This window comes from Mytilus trossulus, chromosome 13 (assembly GCF_036588685.1).
Source record: "Mytilus trossulus isolate FHL-02 chromosome 13, PNRI_Mtr1.1.1.hap1, whole genome shotgun sequence".
Lineage (NCBI taxonomy): Eukaryota > Metazoa > Mollusca > Bivalvia > Mytilida > Mytilidae > Mytilus > Mytilus trossulus.
The window spans coordinates 62546565-62565872 of record NC_086385.1 but is presented as its reverse complement, the minus strand read 5'-3'; the positions used below and the strand labels follow the sequence as shown (position 1 = coordinate 62565872).

General features: G+C 31.9%; 1 protein-coding gene across 1 annotated transcript in view; it reads right to left on the bottom strand.

Annotated features, from left to right (window-relative positions):
- Positions 1-19308, bottom strand: part of LOC134695228 (uncharacterized) — a 142792-nt gene continuing 123484 nt past the window's right edge. Inside the window, exons 20-35 of the mRNA XM_063556439.1 lie at positions 14236-14455; positions 13852-13960; positions 13490-13541; positions 12433-13013; positions 11396-11552; positions 10737-10909; positions 10108-10217; positions 9619-9788; positions 9085-9239; positions 8264-8577; positions 6957-7096; positions 6275-6427; positions 5568-5726; positions 4734-4855; positions 4081-4236; positions 1-3526 (exon numbers count right to left, since the gene is read on the bottom strand). Of these exons, the coding sequence (XP_063412509.1) occupies positions 3440-3526; positions 4081-4236; positions 4734-4855; positions 5568-5726; positions 6275-6427; positions 6957-7096; positions 8264-8577; positions 9085-9239; positions 9619-9788; positions 10108-10217; positions 10737-10909; positions 11396-11552; positions 12433-13013; positions 13490-13541; positions 13852-13960; positions 14236-14455 (2858 nt within the window). The 3' untranslated portion in view covers positions 1-3439. The remainder of the gene's footprint in view (positions 3527-4080; positions 4237-4733; positions 4856-5567; positions 5727-6274; positions 6428-6956; positions 7097-8263; positions 8578-9084; positions 9240-9618; positions 9789-10107; positions 10218-10736; positions 10910-11395; positions 11553-12432; positions 13014-13489; positions 13542-13851; positions 13961-14235; positions 14456-19308) is intronic.

Sequence of the window (19308 nt, the reverse complement as noted above, 5' to 3'; positions counted from 1 at the left end):
TATATTCAATTTCTTTAATTATGAGTTCATTTGCAAGCACTTTTTTGTTGCATAACATAAAAATGATCACATGATAAACATGTGACAATACAAAGTTCATCACAGGTCACATGTCTCTATGGTAATTTGCATATTTATAGGGATACATTGACTACAGTTTATATATATCTAACAAATAAATCTGAAACTTAAAAAGTTATATTGAGTTTTAAGACTATGAAATTCTTCATTGAACAAATCTTTCGTAGAAGTTTTATGTAGGTTGTGAGTAACCAATAATTCAGCAAATTACCAAAAGTAGAGACAACAAAAGCATAAACAACAAAGGACCACCAGCAGTCATAAAGATTCAAAATATACAGAACTAGTAATATTACAAAAAAAATATATAATTTATCATAGTGACAAAAATGAGATTTCTGTCCTGACATCACAGACTAAACAGGCAGAGTTATCTCTCCTGACAGAGCAGGTAGAGTTATCCCCCCTGAGATCATATTAAAGCTTTTTTTATAGTATTAAATATATATAATTTAAAGCATTCAAAAGATGCAATTTTATATATCATGAAGACGATGAACTAAACATTCCATAAACACATAAATGGAAAATAAAAAAAATATTCATAAGCTTAAAAAGTTTGAGGCCATTATAGATTTTTAGCAAATGTTAAGTGAAATGGTTTAAATGATCGTAAAAATTGCCATTTTCAGACGAAATCAATTTAACAAACATTTAAGGGCCAGTACTCTTTTTCCAAACACCGATTAATTCAAGAATCTTCAATGTTTTTAAATGAACTTAATAAAATGTATAGTTTTGACAGTAAGATATGAGCCTGTTTCAAATGCTTTAAAATATAATTATTTCTTTTACTTCTCCAGAAAAGCACATCAATAGAAAATAAATTCTTCAGCAGTAAAAATCTGGACAATACATTTACATCACTAAGATATACATCTTTGATACAAAAATAACATAAATAGAATGTGGAGTTACTCCCCTTTACACAAAAGGCAGAATTTCTTCCCCTGACATAATAATTACCATATAAATACCATTTAAATGGTTTGAAGTACTTGCAAAAAATCATTCTTCTCCAGGGGGATAACTTTGTCTTTGTGTAAGGGGAAATAACTGTATAGATACAAATTTACATCTTGAATGCACAGACACTAAAATAAAAACTTAAAATCTTTTCCGATATGGTTCTTAAAATCTGCCATATAAATAAATATGAAAATAGAACTGTATATAAATGCCACAGTTTTCTCACAAACATATAATTTTTATACATTCCTGCCATGAAAGAAAAACAAGCAGCTTGTACAAAAAGCTTGTACCTATACAAATCTGTTTTGAGTTATGACAGCCAACAGAATATCTCCACTTAAACCATTTTATTTCCAGTTATCAAGTCAATTAAACATTATTTATATTACTTCATATCTTAGTATATAAGTATATAGATATAGGAAGATGTGGTGTGAGTGCCAATGACACAACTCTCCATCCAAGTCACAACCTATAAAAGTAAACCATTACAGGTCAATGGCATTGTTTCCTAGTGATATTTTGTATATTGTAACTGTTGTCAAAAAGTCTGTATACTATCATCTCTCATGTATACATTCTCTGGACATATAGACATGACTCTCTCTGTTGCAGAACTTAAATAATGTAAAGTTATATATATAGACACTTTTTACTTGCACTCTCTTTCTCACTCTCTCTCTCTCTCTCTCTTTTTAACAGAACTAAGGTCAAAGATATACATCATAGACATACTAACATCAACAAACAAGCAAAACATAATAACAAACAATAGTACACACATATATTGCAATAAACAGCAACATTAAGGGGAGAGAAGCACCATTAATTTATCAATGAGGAATATAGGAAACTTGATATTCTTTATGGAATCTATTTTTAGCTGTTTCATTATTTACATTTACATCTTATCTAATAGCATGATGTCATAGTACTATAAAAACCCTTTAGAAATGCATGTCTCCATGAGTCTGTTTCTGACATTCTTGTAAAACATAATAGGTAAAATAAGACAAATGTAAATAATCAATAATTTAACAGCATTTAGTACTATTGGTGTCCTGGTTTTTATAATTAGAATAAATATGTCAATAAAATTTAACATGTATTCAATGTCATGTTATTTTCTTAATAACTGTCTAAAATCCTAGTGAAATCATTGTTATAGAAAATAAATTTTAAATTATATAACAAACTCTACAAGTCAAACTGTAGCTGTTGGTTTATGTCAGTAACATGGTTAAAAAATGAATAAGTTTCCATAAAAATGAAAATTCTTTGTTTGGAAGACTATGTAATCATTGCATGATGATTTGAGCATTGGATAAGTATCAAATGACTACGGGAAAAGCAATGGGACGTTAATTCTGTATCACATGAATAGGTAATTAAGTCTCATTTTGATGAAACACTCAAAGTACATAATCTTCTGTTTGTTATTAAACAGATTAGTTACATGACTTCACTTCCAATGTAAATTAGTCATTGACTAAACTACACATGTGAATTAGTTACATGACTTAACTACACATGGGACTAATTCACATGACTTAACTACACATGTAAATAAGTCACATGGTTTAATGTAAATGCCTCAGTAACAAGTTTAATGACATAGATATAAATGCATATTACTTTAGGCTATCTCAATGCTAGATGAAGATAATGCCAGATGAGTGTGAAGGATTTTCTTGATCTTAATCTAATATTGCACACAAAAAGGTTCACCTCACTGTTTTAAGTCACTTTTGTCTAAAACCTCCAATGGGAATAAGACTACAAAATGATGCATTCTGGGTCTTTGTTTAAAATCTCCAATGGGAATAAGACTACAAAATGATGCATTCTTGATCTTTGCCTGAAACCTCCAATAGAAATAATGGCAACAACAAATATGCATCTGGGTCATTATCCTGCTCAACCTTTAAAATGTTGCAAACCATTGGTGCTCGGTAACGCTTTTTTTCTTTTATGTATTTGTATCATTCCTATGTATAATTGTTCTTTATGCCCTTGGATCATTCTTAACAATGTGGATATGTAAAGTGATGACCTTGAATTTTGAGAATCACTGGTATGTTTTAGTTTGTCAACCATTTTCAAAAATATATTTGAAGCTTTATAAGTAACAAAGATGTTTTCAAATCTGTTTTGCATGAATGCTTAATATTTCTGATGAAACTAGTTTCCGTTACAAACTTTTTCGTGACTTAAACCAGTTACATCCCTTTTCAACCTGATTTGTTCTAAATGCCCTTTACATTTCCTGAGTAAGACAGTTGTTGTATGGTTGTCATCTTCTTGAACTGGACAAAGTTACTATCACAATTACTGGAGAAAGACATGGGTAGCATCTACCACTATTTACTTGTATGTCCTAATCTCATTAAAACAGTCCTACATCCTTCTTCAATGCATGTTGTTTCCAGGCAGGCAGTGCGTAAAATTCTTCTTTTGTCATTTGTAGAAACTCCTACAAAAACAAAACTTCAATTATAAACAATTGCTCAAAGCATTAGTTTTTTTTCTAAGATTGTAGTCTGTTGTATGATTTTGAATAACCAGCATCTACTAGAGACCAAAGTATAAGATAAAGTATCTTACTGAGTGTTTATAACTGGATATCAACAATAAAAGTTTAATTTATTTAAATGTCTTTTCTGCTTTCTCTATAATGATTAAATTCATTTTGTAGGTCTGTAATATAAAGTTTTACACTTAACATTATTAACCATACATGAAAATGAGGTCACAGCCAGATGAACCCAGCCAGAAAGACACACACATATTACAATCTTTCCAAGTATCTCCAACTTTTGTTTTTAATATCTGATGAACAGTTAAGTTCACAAAAACTAAACATTGACCAGTGAACCATCAAAATGAGATTAAGGTTATATGAACCCTGTCAGAGAAACTTGAGACTATTTTATAATAAAAAAAGAGACAATAATGAACAGCAAACCAACACCATAAGCATAACAAAATCTGATATTTTCCATATTTTCCTCAGTTTTAATATTTTACCTCAAATTCTTCATCTCCGAGATATGATTCAAGACGTAAAGCATCAACACCATCTGGTAGAGGGCGCTCTTGTAGCTCTTCAAAAGTATAAAGAGTTTTCATCATCTTTTCTAATATTTCTTCTAAGGGAGTTAACTCCGTGTACTTTTTACCATCCTGTAAACAGAAATAAAAATAAGTTCTCCCATTAAAGGTCGATTAATTTACTGACAGGGGTCAAAATGAATAAACTGTAAGCATCTCTTAAACATGGTTTTAAGTCTGTTACTATAGTGGTAATACAGTAAATGTTTTTGTTTAAATGGCTATTCTTAGTATTTTAAGCAACTTTGACCCTCATCTCTGACCTGATTACATCAAAATTATAAGGTTTCATCCCTTTTCTACTATCATTAACTTATACAAGTTTGATTAAAAAGTTTTTCCCAATATTCAAAAGTCAGACAGAGTTTGTTACTTACTTCCAAGATTAATAGAGATATAGAGCTTACTAGTTACTCCCAAAACATACATGTATTTCCTATTTCTTCAAATAATAGTTACTTATAAAATTTGAACCTGGCATGAGAAATTGTATGAATGTTTAGAAATGACTGTAACCCCAAACACTTCCACCCCTAATAAAGTGTGTTACTCAGAATGTATTGACTGACCTTGAGGTTGAGTTCCCTGGCTGTTGTGTTCACCTCCCAGTAAGGAAACAGATTAGTAAATTCTAATGGTTCCAGTCCAGCGAACACAGCGTATGATTTTAATGGATTATCTGGTGATTTAACTGAAATGATAAGAGAAAGTCTGACATAAACACAGATTTCTTTCATATACAAAATTTGCCTTTTTGACATTACCCTGGACTCATTATTTATCTGATTTATATTCATTTACTTATTGTGAAGTTGTAACACAATTTTACATAATAAGAAGGAAACGTTTGCCTTAAAAATGAAATTTTCATGTACATGATGTGTTAATTTGTAATGTATTGTGGAAAACAAATATGTTTTTAAGAAAAAAAAGTTTGAGATAGTCAAATAATACTCCACAGAAATGAGGACTTCATCATTTATAATGCTCCAAAGTTCTGAGGACTTTATCCTTTATATTGCATCCAAAGTGCTGAGGACTTTATCCTCTATTATAATCCAACTAATAAAGACTTTATCCCAAGTACTGAGGACTTTATCCTCTATAATAAGTCATGCTACTAATAACTTTATCCCAAGCTTTGAGGACTTTATCCTCTATAATAATTCAGGCTACTAATGACTTTATCCCAAGCTTTGAGGATTATATCCTCTATAATAATTCAGGCTACTAATAACTTTATCCCAAGCTTTGAGGACTATATCCTCTATAATAATTCAGGCTACTAATAACTTTATCCCAAGCTTTGAGGATTATATCCTCTATAATAATTCAGGCTACTAATGACTTTATCCCAAGCTTTGAGGACTATATCCTCTATAATGCTTTGACTGATTATTTACCTTTACAATATTCTATTGCTGTCTGTATTGCACATTGCCGGTCAACATTATACTTGGCCTGAGCTGACCCTGTCTGGACGTTCTCCACTTCTGATGTTCCTTCTGGCCACCACCCATGCCACAGGTAGACCACATCACCACTGTCTAACATAAACAACTCTGAAAAAGATTAGATCATTCAGAATATGTCTTCAGGGACACTTTATTGAATACAGACAAGCCACTGCTCTTAATAAGCCTTTCATTTTGAGATACAGACAGTGTGACTGACAACTCCTATTATGAGTATAATATTGCAGTTTAAATTATTTAAGATTCACACAAATTCAACTTGAATAGATTGTGGCTTGATATATTTGGCAGTCCGCAGAATTTATTCAAAATTTGTCTCAACTGAAGGAGTTTTTTAACATGTCTTATGGGATGTGGACTTGTCCATTTGACCTCAAGATGGCTATTTTGGTTAGCTGGAGTTGTTGACTTGCTGTTTTAATGATTTCATAACATCTCTTTTCATTCACACTTATATTACTTACGGGGGTTTTAAACACCCTTGAATAGATATAAAGCCACACTAGCAACAACACATATATTGTGATTTTGATCATATATCATTACCTGGCTGAGATGTTCTGTAGATATCTGATTGTAGAACAGGGAATGGACTGACTAGATCTGGTACCCTAGTGGGATTAAGTATGTCTTACCTGGCTGAGATGTTCTGTAGATATCTGATTGTAGAACAGGGAATGGACTGACTAGATCTGGTACCCTAGTGGGATTAAGTATTTCCTGAACATCAAATATCCCTGACACACTTGTCATGTGAAACAATCGGATCGACTGAGAATCTTTAGATACTGAAAGAAAAAAACAAATATAAAATCTTAGTGATAATAAAGAATAATTAGAATCTAAAATCATTTAAATACTTAAGCTTGCAGGGCAACAAACTTACAACATATTTTGCCAAAACTAAGTAATTTGCATGATGTATGCAGACCTACAAATTGAATTTCAAAAGACTTATTCAAAACAGTTTAAGTTCCAGAAATATTTTTGTTATTCTAATATAAGAATTCAAATAATATTAGCGGTTTTTTTTTTTTTTTGTGAATGCAAATGTAAAATTATATATAGGAATTTAAAGCATTTCTTCCTAGAAAGTGCCTCAATTTTGAAATGTCCATCTTTCCTCTTTCTAAATAAAGAGGGTGTTTTAAAAAAATTATATACTTGAATAAAAAAGTAATTTGCAGTAAAGGGGAAGTAACTCTTGGCAGGAATGCTTGTACCTGTTAATAGTGAATTTTGAAAATGTTAAAAAAAGAAGCATACATATATCAATAACTTACCAAAAATGAAATCAAAATAAGATTATTTGCTCACCTGTTAATAACGATGAGTATGATGAACGATCGTTACGTGTGACATTCATAACTCTCCAGAAATCTAACGATTCTTTTCCCTCCTCTAATTCAGTCATAGATATGGTAGCCTGTTTGTTTAATCCTACTTCTAATGCACACCTACAATTATAATTTTTATTTATTCATAAATCATATATCATTACCTATTTCATACTGCTCAGTCTTAAGTTCTCTATTACCCAATAAGGAAGGTTTTTTTCATGCTTTTTATTGTGTTTCATCTTTTGCCATGGTATTGTACTTTTTTCTTTGAGTTATCATTCATTTATTTTTTATGACCTCTTTGGGATAATCTGTATTTTTTTTTTTTAAATATTTAAGGTAGTTTCATGGTATACCGCCATATTGGATTGTACTATTGTAGTGCACAATAAGTCTAGTTATTTGCCCAAATCTGCAAATTTGTAGACAGATGAGCAATTTAATTGGTTAGACTGTTTATATGAAGAAAACTTTCTGATTTATTGCATTATCCAAAATATTTAAACAAATATAATGTATTTGTGTTTAAGAATAATTTTTTTCAACTAAGCCATTTAAGGTGAGATTACTTGTTTAGTTAACAATTTATACTAGACTGATTGGGAATTTTTATAATTTTTACTTGTAGCAAGAAAAGTTCGGTGACACCATTTTTTTTTTTAATTTTCTAAAAACATATCATAAAACCTATCTTTTCACAATTTATTTCAAAATTCTATCTCATAGATTTCTTTTTATGCACAAAAATGTGTTTTTCATGATCATTCTTAGCAAATTTAGGCAATTTTCAATGACTCCTAGCTTGAAAAATAGCATGGTGACCTATCATTTTCATTGTATTATTGAAAAGAGCACAGTAAAATCTTCATTTTGGCAAAGTATAAGAAAATTCTATTTCGAGAAACATGTACCGATGATCTACCTTAGTCGATGGTAAAATTCCAATAGTATGAAAAAATAAATAAATAATAATTTCAAAAAGGTAAAATAAAAGGCAAAATGTTTATTGTACATTCAGAAATAAAAATTGAGAACAAATTAATGTTTATTAATTATAAACCCTTATTTTAACAAGACACAGATACAAAACAGTCTTTGATTAAACTTTTCTGTGAATCAAAGACATAATACCTGATTCAAGTAGACAACATATAAAAAGTAAGCATAATAGATCTATCTAATTTCTCTCCTTTGTCTTTATTCTTCTCAATACAGATGTGACTATGATATATAATATATAATATATTTTTTCTATATAACCTAAACAATGTAGAAAGTACATACCTATTTTTGAGTTTGTTAGCTGCTGTCACCGCTAGGTTCCGTGTATGTTTAGGAGACTGACAACCGTGCCACACATATAATTTCCCAGTCTGAATGTTCAACAATAAAAACGAAGCCCTACTCCTCAAGCTTGATATATCTGCCGACACTTCTATCAAACAGGTTTCATCTTCTAAAACATTTCTAACACAGTAACATTTCCACGGTCCTTGAGTATTAGTCGATTCTTCTTCACGTTTACCAATATGTATTAATGTTTCTCCGTTAAATAAATTTAGAAAACATGGTATCTCCTTCCCTTCGTCAACCCGAATCTGAAAAAAAATATTAATATATATTTCTTGAGGTTTATAACATAAATGCTATTTATCATATTTGTTTTCTGGTTATTTTCATAAATTAGGCAATTGACTTTTTCTTCAAATTGTTTAACATCTTGCTATGACAAATTAAAGATGACTATAGGGTACAGATTTTGCTCATTATAGAAGTAAATACAGTGAACTTAATTTGCTTACATCCAATTTGTTTGTTTATGAAGATTTTGACTTGGGACAGATACATTAAAAGGTTTATTAAACTTGTTTGACGGTTGTTAAATCACTTGTAGATTTTACAGAGATCAAAGATAAAATTGAGAATGGAAATGGGGAATGTGTCAAAGAGACAACAACCCAACCATATAACAGACAACAGCAGAAGGTCACCAACAGGTCTTCAATGCAGCGAAAAATTCCCGCATCCAGAGGCCTATTTCTTCATATAATTTAACATTAATGAGAGCTGATAGGATCTTTACCTGCCTTTTAGATTTAACATACCTGAGGTCCCCTTTCTTCATCGAGTTCCACTGTCATAAGAGCTGATGCCCCCTTTTCGTTGATGGTAGAATTTTTACCCTGCCAGAAGAAGTATGCACATCTTTCTCTACCAACCAGAGATCTTCTGGACTGGGAACCTTTCAAGTCCTTAGATTCTATAAATAGAAATAAATCTGAGTAAAACTATCATTGACATTATAAACCTTTCAAGTCCTTAGATTCTATAAATAGAATGAATCCATAGTAAAGACGATCATTGACATTATAAACCTTTCAAGTCCTTAGATTCTATAAATAGAATGAATCCATAGTAAAGACCACCATTGGCATTAATCTCTTGTACCAATATCAATAAAAAAAATATATAAAAGATTGAAATTTGACAGTTAATTATAAGGTGAAGACAGGATGAACCGCACATAAATAATTTAATGTAATTAAAACGTTTAGCTGACTTTACAGAGTTATCTCCCTGTAGTGTTAGGTACCACCTTAAAGTTCATAGCTATTCATGAATGAGACTTACAAACCTACCTTTATTTGTAATCATATATTGCCATCGTACAACATAGGTATCACCATCATGGAATTGTCCGTAACTTGTCTCTTCTAATTCAAAGTGGTCATACTCCAGCACGTGCCAAACTTTGACCCCTAACGTAACGATACTCTGTTTCCTGATAAATCCATCCATGTCCTCATCCCTGTAATACACAGTTGTATACATGTACAGTAAAATATTCTTATAAAGGTCACCTAGGGGACCAGAGAAAATTGATCTTACTTTAAATTCAGGTTCATATGCAGAAGTACTATTACAGTTGAACAATATGCATATGATCTAACAAGACAGATTGTTTGCTTTAAGGAGGTTTGACTGTAGTAATATAGTTTATTTCACAAAATGTATTTTCTACATGTTTGCTACTATGAAAGTTAATACAGCCAATCAGAAGATGTGTAACATCCAAAATTATTGAACATTGACTCGAATTATTTTTCTAAACAAATTATTGTGTTTACCATTCTCTTCCTCTGCCAACATTTGACCCCTCGAGAACTAAGGTCACAGGCTTAGTGTTTAGTCGTAACATCAGGTTAGCATCAAAAGGCTTCAGGTCAGCTAAGTCCATCTACAAAAAGAAATTGTTTTTATCAATTCAAGTCCAATTATGATTTTAAACCACTTTGAAACTGGAAATTCTTAAACCAATACTTGTGGGGTGGGATTGGTGTGCTATGTCATAATTGGTTGGGACGCACAGTTGAAAAAGGTCACTTTTTGAAGTCTTATGTTTTATGAAATGTTCCAAAAATAAAATCAAAATATATTAAAAGGTTGCTCATTGAATCAAAGGTATCTGAAATTAATTTGATTAAGATTTTTTTCACTGATGTTACTAAATACCTCAGAGGTAATTGCATTAGATCTTTATCTCTCCATTAAATATTGTATGTATCATAGCTAAAAAGTAATCTTTTTAGTAAATATATGGGGAATGTGTACATGGGACACAGAATAGGCCTCAAAAAAGAAGTGCAATACCGCAAAGCACATAATACAGGCCCCCAAAATGATAAATGTAAAACAATTCAAACAAGAAGACAAACAGTCTGATCAAGTTTCATGTTTCAACAGTAAAGAGGCTTACCTTACTGCCTGACATATCATCTGGACCTTTGACCTTGATTAACCTTGAATTGTCTGGCCAATCAGCAAACTTCTCTCTAAACAAGATGGTTTCCATATTTTGGTTGACTTTACCAAACAATGCCCATTCTGGTCTCTTTGTACTGTCCATGGTTAAACCACCACACTCCTCAGCTGAAAACATCAAATCACATTCTCATCACAAATCATTTAATGGCATTCCATAATTTTATATATCATATAAACATTTTGGAACATTTAAGGAATGACTGTAATATTTTTTCTGTCTATAAAGGAATAACATAAAAAAATTGGTGCACACACAATAACGCGTGTACGTCATTTCTTATAATTTAATTCTAAATTCCATTTTAAACCGTAGAAAACCAGGAAAAACCATTGATGACGTCACGGTCACATAACTAAATAATGTCTATGGGCTGATAACAAAATAACATTGTTAAGACGTGTTACATACAAAATTAAATCATTCAAAGATGAAATAAAAAAAATCTTTTTTGTAGGGTCTTTACATATACTCAATTTGTTCAAACAGTTACAGACTTTGCAAAGGGATTTTTCAACACTAAATAAGTTAACGGATGTATTGATATTCATGTGTATAAGATTGATAAATGTTTGCTTGTTACAAAGACTTACTTCTGAGTGGACAGAGAGGGTTAATCAGTGCAGCTCTGTAGTCATATCCATTCTCCCACAACTTCCTCCCTAACTTGACACCTAGTTTTCTCTGGTCGGGTTTAACAGCCTTCCCCTGCCAAACATACAGCTCACTTCCAAAGTCAAATATAATCACCTGAAGAAGAAATAAATAATTATATATAGTAGCCATGCATTATAGTATAACTAATCGCTGTTTTTGAATATAAAAAATAAGACAACGCATGACCGAACGACACATGGTTGTCACAAGTTGTCTTATTTTTATATTCAAATACGGTGATTAGTTGTACTTTTTATAACATTGGCTAATGGCTTTTTTTATGAAATTAATGAAGAAAATGTAAGGAACTATATGTTTTTCCTACGCATTCACAATTTGTTTTGATCCGACGTTATCGACGTCTTGACAACGCTTATTGTTGTATGCATCAGAAGATTGAAATAACCACCTTTATTTCACATTTGAAATTATCGGTTTTTATTTAACTGGGAAATCAATGTAGATCTATTGCAACCAATGTAATTATCTGGTTTAACAGCCGTCATATTATACATCATCAAACAAATATTTTGTGGAACCTGTTCTGCATTTGTTTATATGGAATATTCATGCTGTAAATAAATTGAACGCAGGACAAATTATTAACTGTATGTTACACTGTATACCAACTTTTAACAAGAGTGCTCCACAAGAGTCTGAGTGAAGGGTGCAATAATTACATGAACCAAACAAGAAAGACTAAATTTATTTTTCGTTCATTATTTTGTACATAAATCTGACTACATGTATTAGTTATCTAGTTTTTTCATTGATATTTCAGGCCTTTTATAGCTGACTATGTGTTTTAGGTTTTTCTCATTGTTGAAGGCCATACATTAACCTATAATTGTTAATAGCTGTGTCATTTGGTCTCTTGTGGAGACTTGTCTCATTGACATTCATACCACATCTTCTTATTTTATAACCACGCAATGATGACATTGTACAAACTTTAATGAGAACATATGCATACCTCATCCTTTTTGAGCATTTCTATTTTTGGTACACTCCCCCAGAAATCTCTATAGGGAACCAGAGCATTCTCTTCTAGTCTATAAATCATGTTAGTTTCTACGATATGATTTTCATAGAGTTCATCTTCCTCTTGTGGTCCCGCTGACCCTACTGTTCCCTGCCCACCTAGAGCGGACCAGAAATGTTTCCCTGCTCCCATGAACTGTTTCTTTTCCTCAACAACTGCTACGACGGTTGGTGCTTTACAACCAAGATCTTTCTTCTGTTGGATGAAAGATGCTACATCTGCAGCCTTAGCTTTCTCTATAACATTGGCATACTCTCCCACCCATTGGATGATTTTATCAGGTGTGACAAGAACATAGCAATCACCACTGTTAACAGAGCTAGCCACAGGTTCTACAAGTCTGACTTGTGTACGTCTACGACCTTTGACATGTAGGAGCATGAGGTCCTTGTATGGATCGATGGAATTAAGGCCTTTCATGGAATCAGTTCTACGCAAGTTAACACTGGCAAAGTCTTCTGTACTGGCAAGTCCTGCTAAAGCTGCCTGGGCAAAACCTGCACCTTTAGATACTGAAATAAAACAAGATGTTGTACACTTTACTAATTTATACCAAGCAAAGATATTGCAGTAAGATTTCAGCTGATATAGCAATAGTATGTGTATATCCTTGTATGTGTATGACCTATCAGATATACAGTTAAACTGGCTGTCCCATATGTGTATATCTTTGTATGTGTATGACCTATCAGATATACAGTTAAACTGGCTGTCCCATATGTGTATATCCTTGTATGTGTATGACCTATCAGATATACATTGGCTGTCCCATATTGGCTGCCCTGATGCACTACACCTGAATATTGAAAAAAAATATTTTTATGGGAATTATTAAATCACTGGACCCTGTCTTTATGTCTTAGGTAGGTGGGAAAGATTTCTTTAAAAACTCCTTCTTTAAATATGTTGTCATCAATTTTTTCATTGTTTTCTTTCAAGAAAACCAATTTCCATGGTTTGTGGCATAAAACGTGCATTCTCTGCTTACTTTTTTCTGTTTTAATTCGTTTAATCTCTTTCTCAGCCAGTCCAGTGCTGACCTCCTCATACTCAGTTTTAATCTCAATGGTTCTACACTTACTTTTTTCTGTTTTAATTCGTTTAATCTCTTTCTCGGCCAGTCCAGTGCTGACCCACACTTACTTTTTTCTGTTTTAATACGTTTAATCTCTTTCTCGGCCAGTCCAGTGCTGACCTCTTCGTACTCTGTTTTAATCTCAATGGTTCTACACTTACTTTTTTCTGTTTTAATTCGTTTAATCTCTTTCTCGGCCAGTCCAGTGCTGACCCACACTTACTTTTTTCTGTTTTAATACGTTTAATCTCTTTCTCGGCCAGTCCCGTGCTGACCTCTTCGTACTCAGTTTTAATCTCAATGGTACTATGGATGGATCTGAGAGGATTCTTGAAGCTTCCCTGGTGTTTCCTCTTAGGACGGATTCTCTGAATGGACGGAAGCCTATAAATAGAAATATAAAATAACTCAGCATCTCTTTTTAAAAAATTGAAGCAAATTAAAAATTTGCTGTTCAAACTTTTCGATAATAGAGATTCTACTCATATAAGTGTTAAAGGCTGTGTAAAAAATACACATTTCAGAAAGCCATGTAGTTATAAATGTTGAAAGTTTGAATCAAGATTCTATTCCATAATTATAAACAAGAAAGGTTGTTTACGAATGAAGAATTTCAATACATATTTCATCAAAAGGCAAAACATTTGATTCTAACTTACATATCATTGGCTAAGATAAATAGTTCATTGAAATCGTCGATAGATACGTCCACTTTCTGTGTGGATAATTCTGTAACTTTTCTGCTGTGGAAGAAAGATCTTATAGATTCATCGTTATTATCAGGAACCGTAACTCTAACTGGACCCTTTGGTTCTTCTTCTTCTATTTCCTTCTCAGGGGGTGGTGCTGATTCCTTGGGCGTGATTATAGCGGTGGGATCTAGAATAAGAAAATTAACAATCAGGAGAGAGATAATAAAGTCTTTCTTAACTAAATATGCTTTAGAAATGAAAAAATATGTCAACTTTTTTGAGTGAAAAGACGATTTGTTTTACATGAAGACAACATTCAATATCTTTTTTCTGAATTTACTATACTCACTAAGTAAAATTATTCATAGCAATAAAAATCCTTGTAAATTAAAATGCTAGTCGACAAATGAATTTATGAAACTGATTTGAAGCATCAATGAATATGCAGATAAAAAAGCTGAAGCTTCTTACACAATTCTATAAATAGAAATGGGGATAGATATAAATGAAATAAAGTTCTTAGATATAAAACAAGCAAGTGAAGAGCATTAAAATAAGAAGTTGTTGTCATAGAGTTATTGTTTCTCATGTTTAAAACATGGTGAAGAGCTTGACACATTTCTATATTTATTCAAATACATTTGTTTGAAATGAGGTATGTTTTTTTCTGAAAAACTATCGAGCCCTGTGATTAAATAAATTATGAATTTCTAACACTTCTCATATGATTTAATTATACTGTAACTTCATCATAAGAACAAGTATCTCATTTCCCAAAATGGAACTAGACAATTCATATACCACTATATAAGGTTCATTAATAATGATCTATTTTTTTCACAGAACTGACTGTCCATGCATTGAAAGGTTAGAATTATTGCCCTGTCATACATGCTACTCATGATGGCAAGTCTTCATGGGTCATCAGTATGTTTTAAATAAAGAATAAAGGCATGAGACATAAATGGAACAGTTTGACAAATAAAAACATCCCAGACTAACAGTCTGTTGAAATAAGATCAGTCAGGATCCTACTTCGTCAAAATTATCTCCCCATTACGCCAGTTCATTTTCACAATCGTAGAAATGGAAGCCATTGTAGCGATGACGCGCTACCAATTTTGCTCTTGGAAACTGATAAATTTATCCACATTGCACCAATACGATCCTTATATGTCAGTTATATTTTAAAAGACAAATGTATCAACTAGCTAATGAGCATCAGTTAATGATCTTGTCTGCATTGATTCAACTTAAAACTATTGTCTGATCGGTTGTCAGGTGGAATTTTCGAAAAATCAAAAACATTTAAAAAAATTCTAATTAAATATTTCGTGGAAGGTCAGACTAGATTTTTTTAGTGGTTGAAGACTATAAACCCTAGTTATCACACACAAAAAAATAGAATTTTTCGAAGATATGCATTTTCATCATCCAACTTGTAAGACTGTCCTCAAGTACTTTCAGTAGAAAAATAGCTATTCAAACACACCTTCCCTGTTTTTGTGACTCATTAGATAGGTATTTCACTTGACCCATATATTTCATCTTTTAGTACTGTTATTTTTTTGTGTTATAAAGTCAAACTGTAGCTTTAATATATAAAAATGATAGAATCTGAAGCGAGACGATGTATGAAATATTCTTACTTTGTACGATATCAAGACAAAATACTCAACTCAAACACGCCCTAACATAAATAGGTGCACTCGATTTTCTCTTTCGATACAATTGGTACCTATTTTTTGGAATTTTTTCTTCAGACACATAATGGATGGGCAGACACGAAAATTACTGAACTAATAGATCGACATGTTTCCGTCCGTGGTAATTTTTTCAAACTAGAGGCTCCAAAGAGCCTGTGTCGCTCACCTTGGTCTATGTGAATATTAAACAAAGGAAGCAGATGGATTCATGACAAAAATGTGTGTTGGTGATGGTGATGTGTTTGTAAATCTTACTTTACTAAACAGTCTTGCTGCTTACATTTATCTCTATCTAAAATGAACTTGGCCCAGTAGTTTCAGTGGAAAATGTTAATAAAAATTTACAAATTTTATGAAAATTGTTAAAAATTGACTATAAAGGACAATAACTCCTAAGGGAATTGACCATTTCGGTCATGTTGACTTATTTGTAAATCTTACTTTGCTGAACATAATTGCTGTTTACAGATTATCTCTTTCTGTAATAAAATTCAAGATAACCAAAAACAGCAAAATTTCCTTAAAATTACCGATTCAGGGGCAGCAACCCAACAATGGGTTGTCAGATTAATCTGAAAATTATAGGGCAGATAGATCTTGGTCTGATAAACAATTTTACCTCGAATCGGATTTGCTCTAAATGCTTTGGTTTTTGAGTTATAAGCCAAAAACTGCATCATACCCCTATGTTCTATTTTTAGCTGTGGTGGCCATCTTGATTTTAAAGTCGGGTCACCAGACACATTTTTAAAACTAGATACCCCAAAGATGATTGTTGCCAAGTCTGGATTAATTTGGCCCAGTAGTTTCAGAGGAGAAGATTTTTGTAAAAGATAACTAAGATTTACGAAAAATGGTTAAAAATTGATTATAAAGGGCAATAACTCCTAAAGGGGTCAACTGACCATTTCGGACATGTTGACTTATTTGTAAATCCTACTTTGCTTAACATTATTGCTGTTTACAGTTTATCTCTATCTATAATAATATTCAAGATAATAACCAAAAACAGCAAAATTTCCTTAAAATTACCAATTCAGGGGCAGCAACCCAACAAAGGGTTGCCTAATTCATATGGAAATTTCAGGGCAGATAGATCTTGATCTGATAAACAATTGTACCCCATGTCAAATTAGCTCTAAATGCTTTGATTTTTGAGTTATAAGCCAAAAATTGTATTTTACCCCTATGTTCTATTTTTGGCCGTGGCGGCCATTTTGGTTGGTGGACCGGGTCATCGGACACATTTTTAAAACTAGATACCCCAATAACAATTGTGGCCAAGTTTGATTGACTTTGGCCCAGTAGTTTCAGAGGAGAAGATTTTTGTAAAAGATTACTTTAATTTAAGAAAAATGGTTAAAAATTGACTATAAAGGACAATAACTCCTTAAGGGGTCAACTGACCATTTCGGTCATGATGACTTATTTGTAAATCTAACTTTGCTGAACATTATTGCTGTTTACAGTTTATTTCTATCTATAATAATATTCAAGATAATAACCAACCAGATGCTCCGCAGGGCGTAGCTTTATACGACCGCAGAGGTTGAACCCTGAACGGTTGGGGCAAGTATGGACACAACATTCAAGCTGGATTCAGCTCTAAATTTGGATTGTGAGTAAATAGTTGACACAGCATAGGTTTCTGACACAGAATGAATGTATTCAAATGAACTTAAAATTTTTGTTTTCTCTTAGAGCAATTCACTATGCTGTTGAATATTAATCCTCTCAAAAAAATGTTTGAAGAAATTTTCTTTTTATTTATGAAATTTCAAATGAGAAAAATTTAACCCAATTTTTTATTCACATCCCCCTTTCCCTTATTCCAAAACTAATTTCAATTAAAATATTCAAATGGAGTTTGCAACAATTACTACTCATTTAAATACATGATGTAAAAAAACTGCTTGTTATCACTGAATGGTAAAGATTATTTAAATTTATCAGTTGGTAGTAAAAAGTGAATATACATTGTATATTGTATATAACAAAGATTAAAGTTGATTATGGACAAAGAAAGATAACTCCAATTAAAAAAAAATTCTTGCAGATATTTCTTGCTTACTATACTGGACAAAGAAAGATAACTCTTAATTAAAAAAATTTGCTATTTCACAATATTGTGAAATTAGATATTTCTTGCCATTGCACAATACTGTGCAATTGAAAAGACTTGCTATTGCACAATACTTAATATAATAATTTTAGATCCTGATTTGGACCAACTTGAAAACTGGGCCCATAATCAAAAATCTAAGTACATGTTTAGATTCAGCATATCAAAGAGGCCCAAGAAATTATTTTTTGTTAAAATCAAACTTAGTTTAATTTTGGACCCTTTGCACTTTAATTTAGACCAATTTTAAAACTGGACCAAAAATTAAGAATCTACATACACAGTTAGATTTGGCATATCAAAGAACCCCAATTATTCAATTTTTGATGAAATCAAACAATGTTTAATTTTGGACCCCGATTTGGGCCAACTTGAAAACTGGGCCAATAATCAAAAATCTAAGTACATTTTTAGATTCAGCATATCAAAGAACCCCAAGATTTCAATTTTTGTTAAAATCAAACTAAGTTTAATTTTGGACCCTTTGGACCTTAATGTAGACCAATTTGAAAAAGGGACCAAAAATTAAGAATCTACATACACAGTTAGATTCGGCATATTAAAGAACCCCAATTATTCAATTTTGATGAAATCAAACAAAGTTTAATTTTGGACCCTTTGGGCCCCTTTTTCCTTAACTGTTGGGACCAAAACTTCCAAAATCAATACCAACCTTCCTTTTATAGTCATAAACCTTGTGTTTAAATTTCATAGATTTCTATTCACTTATACTAAAGCTATGGTGCGAAAACCAAGAAAAATGCTTATTTGGGTCCCTTTTTGGCCCCTAATTCCTAAACTGTTGGGACCGAAACTCCCAAAATCAATACCAACCTTCCTTTTGTGGTCATAAACATTGTGTTTAAATTTCATTGATTTCTATTTACTTTAACTAAAGTTATTGTGCGAAAACCAAGAATAATGCTTATTTGGGCCCTTTTTTGGCCCCTAATTCCTAAACTGTTGAAAATAAAACTCCCGAAATCAATCCCAACCTTTATTTTGTGGTTATAAACCTTGTGTCAAAATTTCATAGATTTCTATTAACTTAAACTAAAGTTATAGTGCGAAAACCAAGAAAATGCTTATTTGGCCCCTTTTTGGCCCCTTATTCCTAAAATGTTGGAACCAAAACTCCCAAAATCAATACCAGCCTTCCTTTTATGGTCATAAACCTTGTGTTAAAATTTCATAGATTTCTATTCACTTTTA